At 51.8% G+C, this 14,049-nt stretch overlaps 3 protein-coding genes across 3 annotated transcripts; 1 reads left to right on the top strand and 2 right to left on the bottom strand.

Moving 5' to 3' along the window:
• Positions 1 to 325: 325 nt before the first annotated feature.
• On the bottom strand, positions 326 to 2,295 carry BO85DRAFT_186281 (F-box protein). Its single transcript, XM_025654389.1, has one exon. The coding sequence runs from the start codon at positions 2,164 to 2,166 to the stop codon at positions 499 to 501; it is 1,668 nt and encodes a 555-aa protein (XP_025518990.1). The 5' UTR covers positions 2,167 to 2,295; the 3' UTR covers positions 326 to 498.
• Positions 2,296 to 2,966: 671 nt separating this feature from the next.
• Positions 2,967 to 5,084, bottom strand: BO85DRAFT_186290 (putative RNA export mediator Gle1). The gene is made up of 2 exons (XM_025654390.1): positions 4,106 to 5,084; positions 2,967 to 4,036 (listed from the first exon to the last, which is right to left on the bottom strand). Exons 1-2 carry the CDS (start codon positions 4,907 to 4,909, stop codon positions 3,266 to 3,268), a joined length of 1,575 nt encoding a protein of 524 aa, XP_025518989.1. The 5' UTR covers positions 4,910 to 5,084; the 3' UTR covers positions 2,967 to 3,265.
• Positions 5,085 to 8,823: 3,739 nt separating this feature from the next.
• ssdA (mRNA-binding translational repressor SSD1) lies at positions 8,824 to 13,143 on the top strand (the record flags this gene model as incomplete). Its single annotated transcript, XM_025655726.1, has 4 exons — positions 8,824 to 8,920; positions 8,994 to 11,968; positions 12,029 to 13,035; positions 13,104 to 13,143. The coding sequence occupies 4 exons, from the start codon at positions 8,824 to 8,826 to the stop codon at positions 13,141 to 13,143; spliced, it is 4,119 nt and encodes a 1,372-aa protein (XP_025518988.1).
• Between the last annotated feature and the right edge of the window lie 906 nt (positions 13,144 to 14,049).

The following is a 14,049-nucleotide window of genomic DNA, read 5'->3' as shown; positions in this document are numbered from 1 at the left end:
TTTTTTTTTTTTTTTTTTATTTCCTGTCTAAATATTTCCAACGTGTCACTCGTTTGTGGTTCCTTGCATGCATCCGCAGGCTCGATTATTATCTCATAATGGTGTCTCTGTGTGTGTGGATTTCCCGTCTGGGAGATAGATGCATGCACCATTTGCAGGAGGACCCAGACCCTTACTTCACTTACATCATCATCATTCTTTTTCTGTTTTACCCCCTTGCTGTTGGCTACTATTCTAGTCAACGGTGTATCATGTAGATACCCTTCTTATTCTATTCACTTCTTAATTGGACATGTCTAATAGTATATATGCTTATCTTTTCTATTCCATTTTCATCCTTCAGATTACAAAACAACCTGTTCTTAGATACATAGATGCATGCATACATGCATAATACATAATCCCACTAGTTCTAACCCTCTTAAGATAGTAAACTCTCCCCTCCACACATAATCAACCAGTAGATAGATAGATAGATAGATAGATATACAGAAGTAATCAATGAATCCTCCACTCCAAAACATCCCTCCCCGCTAACGCCATCACCTCATAATACCCACCATCACCACCATTACCAACGACCTTACCAACTCTCAACTCATCCACATCCACAGGTACAGTATCCAACAAGAATGACCAAGACGGGATATTATTCCCCTCCTCCGATGGAAGATAAATAGAAGAATGCTGTTTCTCTTGCCGGTGGTCTGTGTTCATAGCAGAAGAAGAAGCATTGGTCTTAGTGTGGCTGGTATACACGGACCCACACTCCTCAATGCAGTATATGTATACCCCACCCCTACCTACTTCCTTGGGGGAAGGGTCCGGTTCGTAGATAGCTAGGAGCTTATTGTCTGGGGAGACGGAGAGGAGAGGGGATTTCGAGGATGCGGTGGGGAGGTTGAGGGGGTTCCAGCGGGGGAATCCTGCTGTAGAGTTTGGAGTGGATGGAGGTGTTGTGTTTGACTCGGTAGCTGGATCTGAGGTCGTGGTGTGGTGGTGATGTTGGCGGGAAGGGAGGAGCCGGGTGATGGTTACTTGTTGAGAGGTGGGAGGGGAGGAGGAGATGGTGATGTGGCCAATGCAGTAGGCGGATGTGGGGCCTGATTGGAGGGATGCGGTGAAGTAAAGCGTTGATGTTGATTGTGATAGAGGGGTCTGGGGTACTGTTGTGGTCGGATTGTAAGAAGATGGGAGAAGGCGCAAGCCTCGGAAGACGACCTTTTCTTCGCCTGCGCCTAGAGTCACGGCCATGGAGGCGGAGTCGATGTGGATGTGGTGGATGTTTTCGCGCCAGTATTGGAGGGGAGTTTGAGCTTGAGATTGATGATGGTGTTGGAGGGCGGAGGGATTTCCCATGTAGCGGACGCGTTTCGGTTGGAAGGCTGTTGTGTCTTGGTGGATTGCGATGCGGAGGAGAGTGGCGTCGTCGGTGAAATCGAGGGAGTCGATGACTCCGTCGGTTTCTTCGTAGCCTGTGCTAGGGGAGGCTGCGTAGATGACGTCGTGCTGGTCCAGGGTGTATTCTGCTGGGGAGGAAATGCCGTTGTCTTCGTTCCCGGAGAGGCTGTAGATTTGGAGGGTCTTGCCTAGGCCGACGGCGAGGAGGTCGCCTTGGGAGGAGATGGCGATGCAGTGTTTTGCGTAGCGTGGGTTGAGAGCCATGCAATTTCCTGCGCCGCCTCCGTCCATTAGGGCTCGGTATACTGAGGTCCAGAGGGGGTAGAGTGTTGAGGCTTGGGAGTATTCCCAGGGAGAATGTTTGTTTGGACGGGTGAAGATGGTGGCGCGTGCGCCTTTCAGAGTGGCCATTTTTTGACCGTCTGGAGATGTTGCTAGTACTGTGGTAGGGGTGCAGTCTTCAGGTAGGGCACGTCTAGTGGAGGTTTTGTCGATGTGGGTCCGGTGGCCTAGTAAGTTCAGACAGGCGATTTGGCAGAAGTATGCATTCCATTCCTCGTTTGTGAGAGAATCGGCACGTGGGGGGATTGGCACGGGGAGTTCGGTGAGTGCGTTCCGAATTGTAGATGACATTGTCGCTGCTTTCCGCCATGAGCAGCATGCTGAGCGGGCAGCGACGTATGTCTCGATATCGACATGATCGAGGATGCAGAGGATGAGCTCGGTGGGGAGGTTCGCAGGCATGACTGAGTTGATTGCAGACATTGTGTATAGCTAACTCACATGTCTATCAGATGCTGGATGTCTGAAGATAGGAGACTGTGTAGCATGGCTAGGAAGCTAGTGGGAGGCCAGTTTTATACGGAAGAATGAGCGGCAATAAGTCAAGCTCCTGGCAGACCAGGCCCAGGGCCGGTCATACCGAATGGCGTGGATCGACATTCAGGGCTGTGATGGCAACCAGCCTGCTCTTGTGTAACGTCAACAGATGTCAGTCGACGAGAGAAGCAATTACTGGTGCAAACTAGCGCGTCATGTTGGTGGATGTGCTGGTGGTGTATACCGTATGTGTCAAGAGATGGCATGCGAGAAAGCCAATTATCGGCTCGGCAATAGCCCCATAGGTTGAGACGGGCCGAGCGGAGCCAGGAAACCGAGATGGAATGCTGAACATTCCTTGCTCTCGAACAACCTTAAGGGCCGGCAATGACGGAGAGTAGCCCTGGATGCATCGCATCAGTGGCGTGATGTGATGCCGGTCTTCCATCGGATGATTCTCGGCGGTGGTCCTACCGCAAAAAAGGTACCGGTTGCACCAAATGAATATCCTGATTGATCTGCAGACTCTCTCTTTTTCCAACTTCCCTGCAACCCGCGGATAACTGGAGTTGACACCTGTGTCACATTCATCTAATCTTTCCGCTTAATTCTCGTATACCTAGAGAAAGCCCTTTCTGTAGGGCCGGTGACAAATAATGTACAATATAGTAGTGAAATGCGCCGAGCGGAATGACCTAAAATCCCCAAAGCTTTAAGTGGAGAAAGAGGAATCTTCTACCGCGCAGTACAAGGTACTCGACACGGTGGGCATCAACTGCCTACTGGCACCAGCATTGTAAAAGGCGTCATCAACATCATTACTTAGGCTCCGGATCAGGCCTTGTGCTCATGACACCGGAAAATTCTCGGTCGGCGTCAGAAGCCTGTCATACCATGCCGGAAATGTGATGTACGGGAACAGCCTGTTATCATCTGGAAGCCTGACAGCTGGTGTGGAGCCACCCATCCTTGCTAAAAGAAATAAGGCCGGAGGCAAATTTGGACCTAACGCAACCCAAAATAGACCTTCTGGTGAACCGCCAGCTCACAGCAAAATGTTCTTCTCTCGTTTATACAGATCCTTGAGGAGCTTGAGTTGGTTAACGCTCATGCTCTGCCGGGGCAGGCTTTCGGGCAATTCGACTATAGCCTTCCTCATCAACGCCAGTCCGATATGCCCGAAGAAACCAACAATTCTTTCGGCTGACGATTTTAGCATAGCCGAAAGCAGGGTAACATGGGTATCCTGGATCTCTGCCGGCGGGATATTCAGGATTTTATGCATGGTATACCAAAACATGGTGTTGGGGAAAGGGTTCTTGCGCGCGGTTTTGCCAAAATTGCGCAGGGTCAAGGCCGCATAACCCGCACCTAGAGCTGTCATTCGGTCGGCGTGGGCCTGTTCGCTGATGTACGGCCCGTCCGGCCCTTCGCGCCACCAACCCAGGGCACGTCGGCCACCCTCGGTCTTCTCACTGCCATGGAATCCCCACAGCGCTGGGCAAACGACACGGTACTTGGCTAATAGAATGTCGACCATGTGGCAGCCCTTGTAGATGAAGGCATCGGCGGAGAATATCTGGGCCGCGACGATCCCGACCGGCTCCGCATGGCCCAGGTTGATGGACGCCTCCGTTATGAGGGAAGAAATCATGCACTTGGAGAAGATGTTCAAGGCGTAGATTAAAAGGGCAGGCACCTTGTTGTCATCGGAATTGGCAATATTCTCGGGCGGGAAAGCGATGAACTGGCGAACATCCACCGACGGTTCAGCAATGGAGGCAGCTTTCTCCAGCGTAGTACGAATCTCTTGAAGCTGTATGGAAGTCAGCAAGGTTAGCTAGCTGGCTTCTTCTATCCGTCGGAAGCAAAGCAAGACACTTACCTGGGTTTTGTTGGCTCCCTTGCCTTCACGTAGTTGTCCAACACACTTCTTGATCGTTCGCCGCATATCGCCCATGTTCTGCTTGACAATGGCATTGGTTTTCGCTTCGTTCTTCAAGTATTGCCGGAATTTCTTAAGATGTTGATGTAATTCCACGTAGCGGGCCTGGATCTTGATTTCTTCGTCCGTAAGACGGGCGCCTCCAACCTGCCGCTGTCGCTCCGCCTGTGCCTTCTGTGCGGCTTCCGCTTGGCGTTGGGAGGCCTCCTGCTCTGCCTTCCGTGTCTCCTCCTGACGCTTGCGGTTCTCTTCCTCTAATCGCTCTCGTTCTTTCCGCGCCTCCTCTTCCTGCGCCGCTTTCTTCTTCCTCTCCGCCTCTTCCTCCGCCTTCTTCTTTGCTTCCTCGGCTGCTCTGCGCTCAGCTTCACGCCATGCAGCCTCCTCCTGCTCTCGCCGTAGTTTCTCTGCCTTCTCTCGTTCTATGCGTTCCGCTTCTTTCCGTGCCTCCTCCTCTCTTCGACGGAGCTCCTCCTCTACCGCTCTCTGGTGTGCGCGCAACGTCTCCTCGGCCTCCACCAGTACGCGATCATGCAGAGCGGCAGCTTTGTCAAGGGCCGCATTGTGCTGGGCCTCAAGTTCGCTATCGATTCGGTCAAGATTCTCATAAAAGGATCGGCGTTCGTAGGCTTTGACCTTCTTCAACTCGGTGTTGTGCACGCGGAGCTGTTCAAGGTCCCGTGCTAAATCTAGGACGAGTTGCCTGGAGGGGCTATCCATCTGGGAGGGGTAGCTCATGTGTCCCATCGTGATTGTTCGGGAAAGGAGATTCGTTGAGAGAATGATGATATCGTCGCAGCTAAAAGAGTGACGTATTCGGGCTGAAAAGATGACAGTCTTTGCCGCCGAGGTTGGCCAATTCTTCAGAAGCAAGTTAACACTTCCAACTGACCAGAATTCGCATTGAACAAGTCGGAGTGATGCGACAGATATTTGCCAATGTAAGCCGGCGAGTTGACTTCACAATGTGTTGGGAGTCGCAGTGGATGTAACCATATCCTATTTCGCATACGATTGAGAGCCAGTAACGTGGGTGTAGCTGGCGACAAGCTAATGTCGCATTCCGTCGCAGGGGAAAAAAGGTAAACCGAACGTGAGTCACGTAGAATGATCGTTGTCTGTGCTGGCTCTGCAGGGTCGCAAAAAGGCTAGTTCAGCAATTCCGCGCTTCACACGCAAGGGAAATAGTTGCATGGGAATTCCGGACTCACCAACAATCGAAGAGAAGTAGGATAAAGGCGGCAATATAAGCCCGCAGACTCCGAGAAGCACTAACTGGATAGAAAAGACCTTAGGGAGTGTGATCAGACAGAAAAGGCAACTGTCGGAGGCGGCAGCGAGGGATTGGACTAAGAGGAGCCTATCTGGAGACGATGGCTGGTATGCGATCTTCAAAACGGAGCCCGAACGTGTGTTGCGGGAAGAACACGGCCGCCGGGGCTTAGTCATTCAGATAGCTGTAGCTACAGTTGTGGCCTGCAAAACTAGGCATCATAGTGCCGAACCCCCCAATGGGCCGGAGAGAAGCAGCGCTTACACAAGTACCACATTTACGGTACAACGGGGCAGCTACTGCACCAAACCGACCAGCTAAACATGGATCGCTCGGTCACCCGTTCCTCGGTCGGAGGGGAAGCCTGGAGGCCGGTCAGCCCTCTTTTTTTGCATCATCATCATCATCGTCATCATTTTCATGATCACCCAACACTCATTGCCTACAGGACAGGCTTGAACAAGAGTATCTGAGACATCGCTTAACTCTTTTTTCTCATTTTGCATTCACTGACCGACATGTCAGTTCACCTTAAACTTGGCTCTCAACACCTCCGTATTAATCTGTCTCTCACACCCCAATAGCATTTCACCCACCTCGGCCAACCCTTTGATACACGGTCTCGACAAGAGCCCCGCCAAAAGCCGGCCGTGGATCCAATAGCGGGCCACTATTGGACCGGTCGCATCATCAAGGAGGGTATCGATACCATTTGCATACGTATCGTACCCTGCACCAACAGAGCCACTCTGTATCTATCTACTACTGCTATCTCCAGCACTGTACGGAGTAAAAACCAACTCTCTCAGGATTTATTGCCACCAGTGCCAGCTTCCTGCATATAGTAGATGTTGTGCACTTGCTTTCCCGATCGACTATGGACTTTTTGGAGCCACGACATACTTAGAATAGCATGCAGGTCGCCATCGAACGCCAATAGGCAGGCCAGGTGGGTATCGCATAGCAGAAAGTTTCCATACAGCGATCATACACTAAGATAGTAAGTTGGTAAGTACTCCAGTTACTTAGTCGAGAAGCTCCACGGCGTCTTACCGCCTTCTACCTTTCTCCGGAGTTGATCTTCCAGCCAGCCGTTGACCACGCAGTTCGTCATTGACAATGCCGAAAGATTGAGGGGTGATCTTCATTAAGGTAAAGACCTCAGGACATATTCAGGTCAGTTGCTTCTTCCGTACGTCTGGAGACCAAGCGTCGGATTGATAAATGCGAAACAAAGCCTATTGAAAAGGTCTTGCAGTCGGACTGACAGGCTTGGGGAGCCAAGCTGCAATGAAATTCCCCCGAGCCAGACCCTGTTGGTCTCCAAGTATGGTAACTTTGGTTTAGTGACAAGTTTAATGCACCATTCCCTCGGATTGCTTTTTGCCTTGAAGCTCCCCTGGGGCGGAAAGTGTGTCATTCATAGGCGATGTTGAATGATCAAGTCAGATTTGGGTATTACCATGTACTTGTAGGCGATGCAATAGCAGGGAGGATACCTTTCCAAGCGGCATTCATTCTAGTCGGTCTGGAAATTTTGTGCGGTTTTTTCCCTGATGTTCTTCTGCTTCTCTCCCCACATCTCTAGTTAGTAGTTTACTACTACTAGGTAGGTTGCTGCTATATTATTGTTGTACTTGGCTTCGTATTGGCTGAATGTCCATTTTGCTTTGGGCCTATTAATTGTGAGTATTATATTAAGTATTGTTTTTTATTTTACTTTTCTGGGACTGAGTAAGTATTATTACCTGCTACAAGCTACTGAGTTACTACTGGATGCTTGCTGCACTGCTGCTGCTGCTCACCACTCTCACTGCTGCTGCTGCTGCTACTAATAGTAGACTAACTCAACTTCTGTCTCTTGTCTCTCTCTCTCCCCTCCACTTCCTCTTCCTCTTTACCTTCACCTCATCCTCTTTCTTCTCTCTTCCTTCCCCTCCCCTCTTCCCTTATCTCTTCTTCTTTCTTCACCATCCCTCTCCTTTGGAATTAATCTTTCTCTCCCCCCTCCCTCTTTCCTCTCGTCGCTCCTGATCATTCCTTCAGGTCGACGATCACGCCTCCTTGTCTCAATCACTTGGCTTATCTGTCATTCTCTCTCTGTCAGATATCGCTTTGCCTGGTGTGTCCTTTTTGGAACTACCACGTCCAAGAGAATCGTATCAGTAATTCTCTGGTGGGAGAAACTATTATTGTGTTCTCCTTTCCATTTTTTTCAGAATTAAGCGCCAACTCAATAAGCCTTTTTTTTACAATTCAGGACTGAGTTGCCCCCCCTTTTCTGCTACTGAGGAGACTCCGTTCTCTTCCGTACCATCAAAATCCCACTTTGGCCAAAAAAAGCCCACCCCATCGTTGGAAAATTTGCAAATAAAGTCGAACCAAAAAAATTATTCTGTCTATACCTGTCGAGAAATTCTACTCAGAAAAAAAATTGCAGAAGGGAATCGAAAAAAGGTCCCTCCTTTTGACTTGAAGCTTGGGGATTTCTCCGCTGGTGGTCGCTTGACGAATGGCAGTTGGGGACGACCGACAGCTCCCATCCGCTTAGTACTCGGTGCTTGCCCCCCCCCTCCCTCTTCCCTCCTAAACCTCAGCTTCCCCCCCGATTCGTCGAGCTTCATCCTCTCTTTCGGTCTCTGCTGTCTCACGGAGACTGTCGCCAGTTCCTCCCTCCGGTGTCCATTCATCGCAATTTTGCTTTCTGTTTGAATATATTGCTTTGGCTTCCTTGACTTTGGGGTCCCTCATCCCCATTCCTGTGAGACTACCTTCGGTCACCGCTGTCTTTCGCCATATAAACGGGGATTTTCCCTCTCCCGTGCCAAAGAAGAAGTCCGACAAAGATTATCTTCAGATCCCTTCCTGAGCTGGACGATCGTTTATTTTTGAAGAAAAGAGGTAAGAACAATTGAAGATACACACCTTCCCATCCTCAATCTTCGTGGGTCTCCTGATCCTGGTACTCTCCCTATTGCCTCCCCGCCATTTGCCTCGCGTCCTTCCATTTTGTACCTTGGTTGATGTCACTTGTTGTATGGGGTAAATCGCAGCTTCCCTTGCCCACAACATTCCCCTCCCGCTCTTCTTCCCGTAGCCACCCCCACGATGTCTTGAACCCCCCTCTTCTCTTCTCCTCTTGTTCTCGACCCCTCGCTGCTTACTTTTTGTCCGTTTCACCCTTACTGACCTATCGTTCTCCTTCAGTATACTGCAAGTTCACCTCTCGTTGTTTCAGACTGCCTCCGATCGGCCTCCCTAAATCGCAACCCACGACGAGTGTGACTTCCGTCATTTCCAACATTCTCTACTCACCCCCGAAGCGGACCTTTTTGATCCCATACACTTGCCCGTATACCTAATCCCCGTCGATCTTACGTCTGAAAAGATGGATCAGCAGGGTCAATCCGGGGTTCCCGGCCCCGCGGGGCGCAAGCTCCATATCGCCCACAGAAGAAGTCCGTCTGAATTGACCCCTCTCATGAGTAAGTGAATGCCAGCCCCATACTCGTGTAACATAGTTTTTTGTGAATGAAGTACTGACGATGGTGGATACAGTGGAGCAACTCGCTATTCAGCAACAGATTGAGCTTCTTCAACAGCAACAGCAGCAAATTGCAGCTACACATCAACAGTACGTCAATATGGGTCTGTTACAACCGCAACAGCTAGGCCAGGTTTCTGCATTCTCGCCTTCTCTTCAGGGTGGCGCTTCCATGGGAGGCGTCTCCCCTCAGTTGAATGCATTCCAATTCCCACAACTCGCTCAGCAGCAGCTTGGCGTGCCGATGAACACCTCAACCCAACACTCGCACCGGCGCAATCAGTCTGCCCTGCCCGGTCTCGGCATGGGTCCCCCTCCCGCCCCGTCCTCAGGAGCTTCGGGCTATACCGACTACAGCCAGCAGCAACAGGGTCACCAACCCAAGAATGAGAACGGAGGTCATGGGCGCGGACGAGGTGGTCCTCCCGGTGGTGGCCACCAGCGCCGTCACTCGCTTGCGCTTCCTGAAGCCAAAAAGGCCGCTGAATTGGCCCAGCAGAAGCGGACGGCCTCCGGCTTCCAGTTCCCCGCACCCAGCACCCCTGGCGACTCTGATACCACTCCGGGCGCTGACGATAAATCCACCCCCACCTCGCAGACCCCACAAGGCTTGGGCCTTCACCGAGCCGGTAACATTCGGGCGGGTGGTCATGGTCGCAGTCAATCCATGGCTGTTGGTGGAAACCGTGGTTCTTTGTCTGGTCGCGGTGCTGGCGGCTTCCAATTCCCTCAAGCTAGCGACGGCGAGAATCAACGTCGTGGCAGCCAGCCCGGTCACGCACGGTCTTCGTCCAGAAACTTTGATGGTAACTGGCGGCAGCCCAACAATCAAGCTCAGGGCCAGGACCAGCCCAAGAGCTTCGGCCAACAGAGCGGGGGTTTCCAGCCTGGCCACCGTGCCCGTGCTTCAATGAACCAGTCCATTGGCTCCATTGGATCTTTCCAGTACCCGCAACAGCCCCAGCTCATTCAGTTGCCCCAGGGTCAGGTGGTCATGGCCCCACCACAGATGTTCGGCGGTGGTCAGCAACTTAACCCTCTGCAGCTTGCGCAGCTTCAGGCCCTGCAGCAGAATGGACAGCTGAACGGCCAAGGTCTTGGTCTTCAGGCTAGTCAACATGCCCCGCCACAGCTGTCTGCCCAGCAGCAGCAACAACAGCAGCAGCAGCAGCGCAAGACCCTTTTCACTCCTTACTTGCCCCAGGCAAACCTGCCTGCGCTGCTGAGCAATGGCCAATTGGTCGCCGGTATCCTTCGCGTGAACAAGAAGAACCGTTCCGATGCCTACGTAACCACCCCAGACCTGGACGCAGATATCTTCATCTGTGGTAGCAAAGACCGTAACCGTGCCCTTGAGGGTGATTTTGTTGCCGTCGAACTGCTGGATGTGGACGAAGTTTGGTCGCAGAAGAAAGAAAAGGAGGAGAAGAAGAAGCGCAAAGATATCACCGAGGCTCGTGCCGGCAGCAGTGCTGGGGGTGACAAGCTGTCTCGGTCTGACTCTGGCGCCAACGGGGACCGTCAGGAGGTTGGACCGGATGGTAGCATCCGTCGCCGTGGCAGTCTCCGCCAGCGGCCCACCCAGAAGAAGAACGACGATGTCGAAGTCGAAGGTCAGAGCCTTCTCTTGGTTGAAGAAGACGAAATCAGTGACGAGCAGAAGCCACTGTATGCGGGCCACATCGTGGCTGTTATCGAGCGCATTGCGGGGCAGATGTTCTCGGGAACACTTGGTCTCCTCCGTCCCAGTAGCCAGGCGACGAAGGAGAAGCAGGAGGCCGAGCGGCTGGCCAGAGATGGTGGCCACGGCCGTCAGCAACAGGAACGCCAGCAGGACAAGCCTAAGATCGTGTGGTTCAAGCCTACTGACAAGCGTGTTCCCTTGATTGCTATCCCAACAGAGCAGGCTCCTCGGGATTTCGTTGAGAAGCACCAAGAGTACGCCAACCGCATCTTCGTTGCATGCATTAAGCGGTGGCCGATCACTTCCCTGCATCCCTTTGGTACTCTAGTCGAGCAGCTTGGAGAGATGGGCGATCTGAAGGTGGAGACTGAAGCTCTTCTTCGGGACAACAACTTCGGTTCTGATGAGTTCTCTGATGCCGTGCTCAAGAGTATTGGATGGGATGACTGGTCCGTTTCCAATGAGAACGACACTGTCCTAGCCACTCGTCGCGATTTCCGCCAGGAAACTACTTTCACCGTCAACCCTAGCGGTACCAAGGAACTTGACAATGCCTTCCATATCAAGCCTCTCGCCGATGGAAAGGTGGAAGTTGGTGTTCACGTCACAGACATTGCTCACTTTGTCAAAGCCAACTCCCTGGTTGACCGCGAGGCCAAGAAGCGGGGAACTGCTGTCTATCTCATGAACCGCCTCGTGAACATGCTACCCACTCGTGTCTCCAATGAGCTTTGCGCTTTGCTGCCCGGCGAAGACCGCTTCACGGTTAGCGTTTTGTTCAAAGCTAACCCCGAGACCGGTGCTATCGATGATGATGTCTGGATCGGTAAGGCGATCATCAAGAGCTCTGGTCGACTCAGCTATGATGAGGTCGATGCCGCGATCCAGGGCACGTCTGCTCTCGCTGTCCCTGGCATCACTGCCGACACTCTCAGAGCGTTGTACGCTGTCACATCAAAGTTCAGGGAGGCAAGGCTCGGTAACCGGGTCTCTCGTATTCCTCCTCTTCGTCTGCTGTATCAGCTGGATGACGAAAATGTGCCCGTTGAGCACAATATCTTCCACTCTTCCCCTGTCCGGGAACTTGTGGAAGAGCTTAGCTACAAGGCCAACTTCCTTGTGGCACGCAAGTTGGTCACTGCTTTGCCCGACAAGGCCTTCCTGCGTCGCCAGATGTCGCCAAATGCTCGCCGTCTCCACCTCTTTGTTGAGCGGATGAACAGGCTCGGTTATGGTCTGGATTCGACCAGCAGTGGAACTTTGCAGAGCAGTCTCTGCCAAGTCCAGGATGATGACTTGCGTAAGGTGAGTTTCGCTGGTCATATTAGAAAGAGCTATTGTCCGGTCTACTAACAATGACTGCAGGGTATGGAGACTATTCTGCACAAGGCTATGCAACGTGCCAAGTACTATGTGGCCAGTAGTGTGCAGGATGATCAGCGTCAACATTACACTCTGAACCTGCCCGTGTACACACATTTCACCAATCCTTTCCGCCGCTACGCAGATATCGTCGTTCATCGCCAGCTGGAAGCCGTCCTGTCTGATGGTGCGATTGAATTCTCTGATGACTTGGAGTCATTGACCAAGACCGCCGACCTCTGCAACAACAAGAAGGATTCCGCTCACAATGCTCAAGAACAGAGCGTTCACATCGAAGCATGCAGAAGCATGGACAAGGAGCGACAGGAAGTTGGTGGTGACCTCATCAGCGAGGGTATTGTGATCTGTGTATACGAGTCCGCCTTCGACGTTCTGATCCCAGAGTATGGCTTCGAAAAGCGGGTCCACTGTGATCAACTGCCCTTGAAGAAGGCTGAGTATCGCAAGGACACGCGTGTGTTGGAGCTCTACTGGGAGAAGGGCGTGCCGTCCTCGGCTTATGTCCCTGAGGATGAGCGGCCGAAGCCTGCGAACTCCCGTGCGGCTCAAGCTGCAGCTGCAGCACGTGAAGCAGAAGCTGCCAGAGAACGTGCCCGGGAGCGCGAAGAAGCTATGCGGAGACAGACGGATACCGGCACCATGTCCCATGACGATGTCAATGCTCTGTTCGACGACGATGACGACGATGTTTCTGAAGTCACCGAGATGGCTGCGGGCGTCTCATTGAATTCGTCCGCTGACCGTTCAACTCAGAGCATGCCGCCTTCGCCCACTCGCAATGGTCATCTCCAGCAGGCGCCTCACCGCACGCGTTCTGACCCGAAGATCGCAACCCTCGGTGGCGATGCTCCTGAAGCTAAGCTGACAAACAAGGAGAAATACCTGCGGCTGTTCAAGCTCAGGGAAGAAGATGGAGAATACATCCAGGATGTCACCGAGATGACCCGTGTCCCTATCATCCTGAAGACTGACTTGAGCAAGAGTCCCCCGTAAGTGCTGTCTTCGCTTCTGTTGCGATTCATGATAGTTCGTGCTGAAAGCTAACGTGTGCCTGCAGATGCCTCACTATTCGTTCTGTCAACCCCTACGCATTGTAGATGGGCCAGAAATATTCACTTCTCCGGATGTGTTCTATACGTTTGCGAAACAGATTTTGGTCTTTGCTTGGTGGACCATCAGGGTGGTTGTGTGATGGTGTGACCCCGCGGCTCGATTCTATCAACGTCGCCTGAGCTGGTTTACCCTTGCATAGCCGCCAACCTCTCATTCCTCTGCAGTATTATGCTTTAATCGACTTAGCGTGTTGTCTTTTTTATCTTATAATTGCTGGAGGCCTTACAAGCCAAACGGTGGATCTCTTGTTCCGAGTTGATTTCAAATTAGTCCCGCGATATGGCCTCATGGAGAAAGAGCTCCAGATAACCAATTGTGGAGTATACCGGTCTTCTAGCAAGGCTTTCGGATTTAGGCACGAGCCATTTGGGGGCGGAGAAGTCGAGGAGACCCGGGGGTGGAATGAGACGAGGTGTGGCTTTATCGATTGCACTGAGGGGAAGTCGGATGCGAGGGCTGCCTCGGAAAATTTGTCTATTCATCCTAGATATTTGCATAGCTCATTATTACTAAGTTGTTTGATGGTTTTCGGCACAGGCCAGTAGGTGTTACAATGTAGTCCAACTAAACATGTGATCACCATACACATTGCCCTTAGCATCATAGTTGATCCACATAGCTAGTATCGCTCCTATTGATAGGGTGCCTAACGCGGAGCGTGCCACTAAGTCCTATCGGCCTCTAATAGTGAGCAATAGCATAGGAAGTAGCAACCGCGTACCACGGAGATCCATGAGCTGACGGAGTGCGTATATACATGAGTAGAGATCAGAACGACCAAGGACTATTATTGAGCAAGCATACTACCAGGTACTACCCCCTTCATGAAGTTCCAAGGTTGATAAGGAGAATTTCTTTTCTACTTCTATTACTTTTCATGTTTTCTCATG

This window comes from Aspergillus piperis (assembly GCF_003184755.1).
Source record: "Aspergillus piperis CBS 112811 unplaced genomic scaffold BO85scaffold_3, whole genome shotgun sequence".
NCBI classification, from domain to species: Eukaryota; Fungi; Ascomycota; class Eurotiomycetes; order Eurotiales; family Aspergillaceae; genus Aspergillus; species Aspergillus piperis.
Note: the sequence above shows the minus strand (reverse complement) of the source record. Positions and strands in the feature narration are given on the sequence as shown.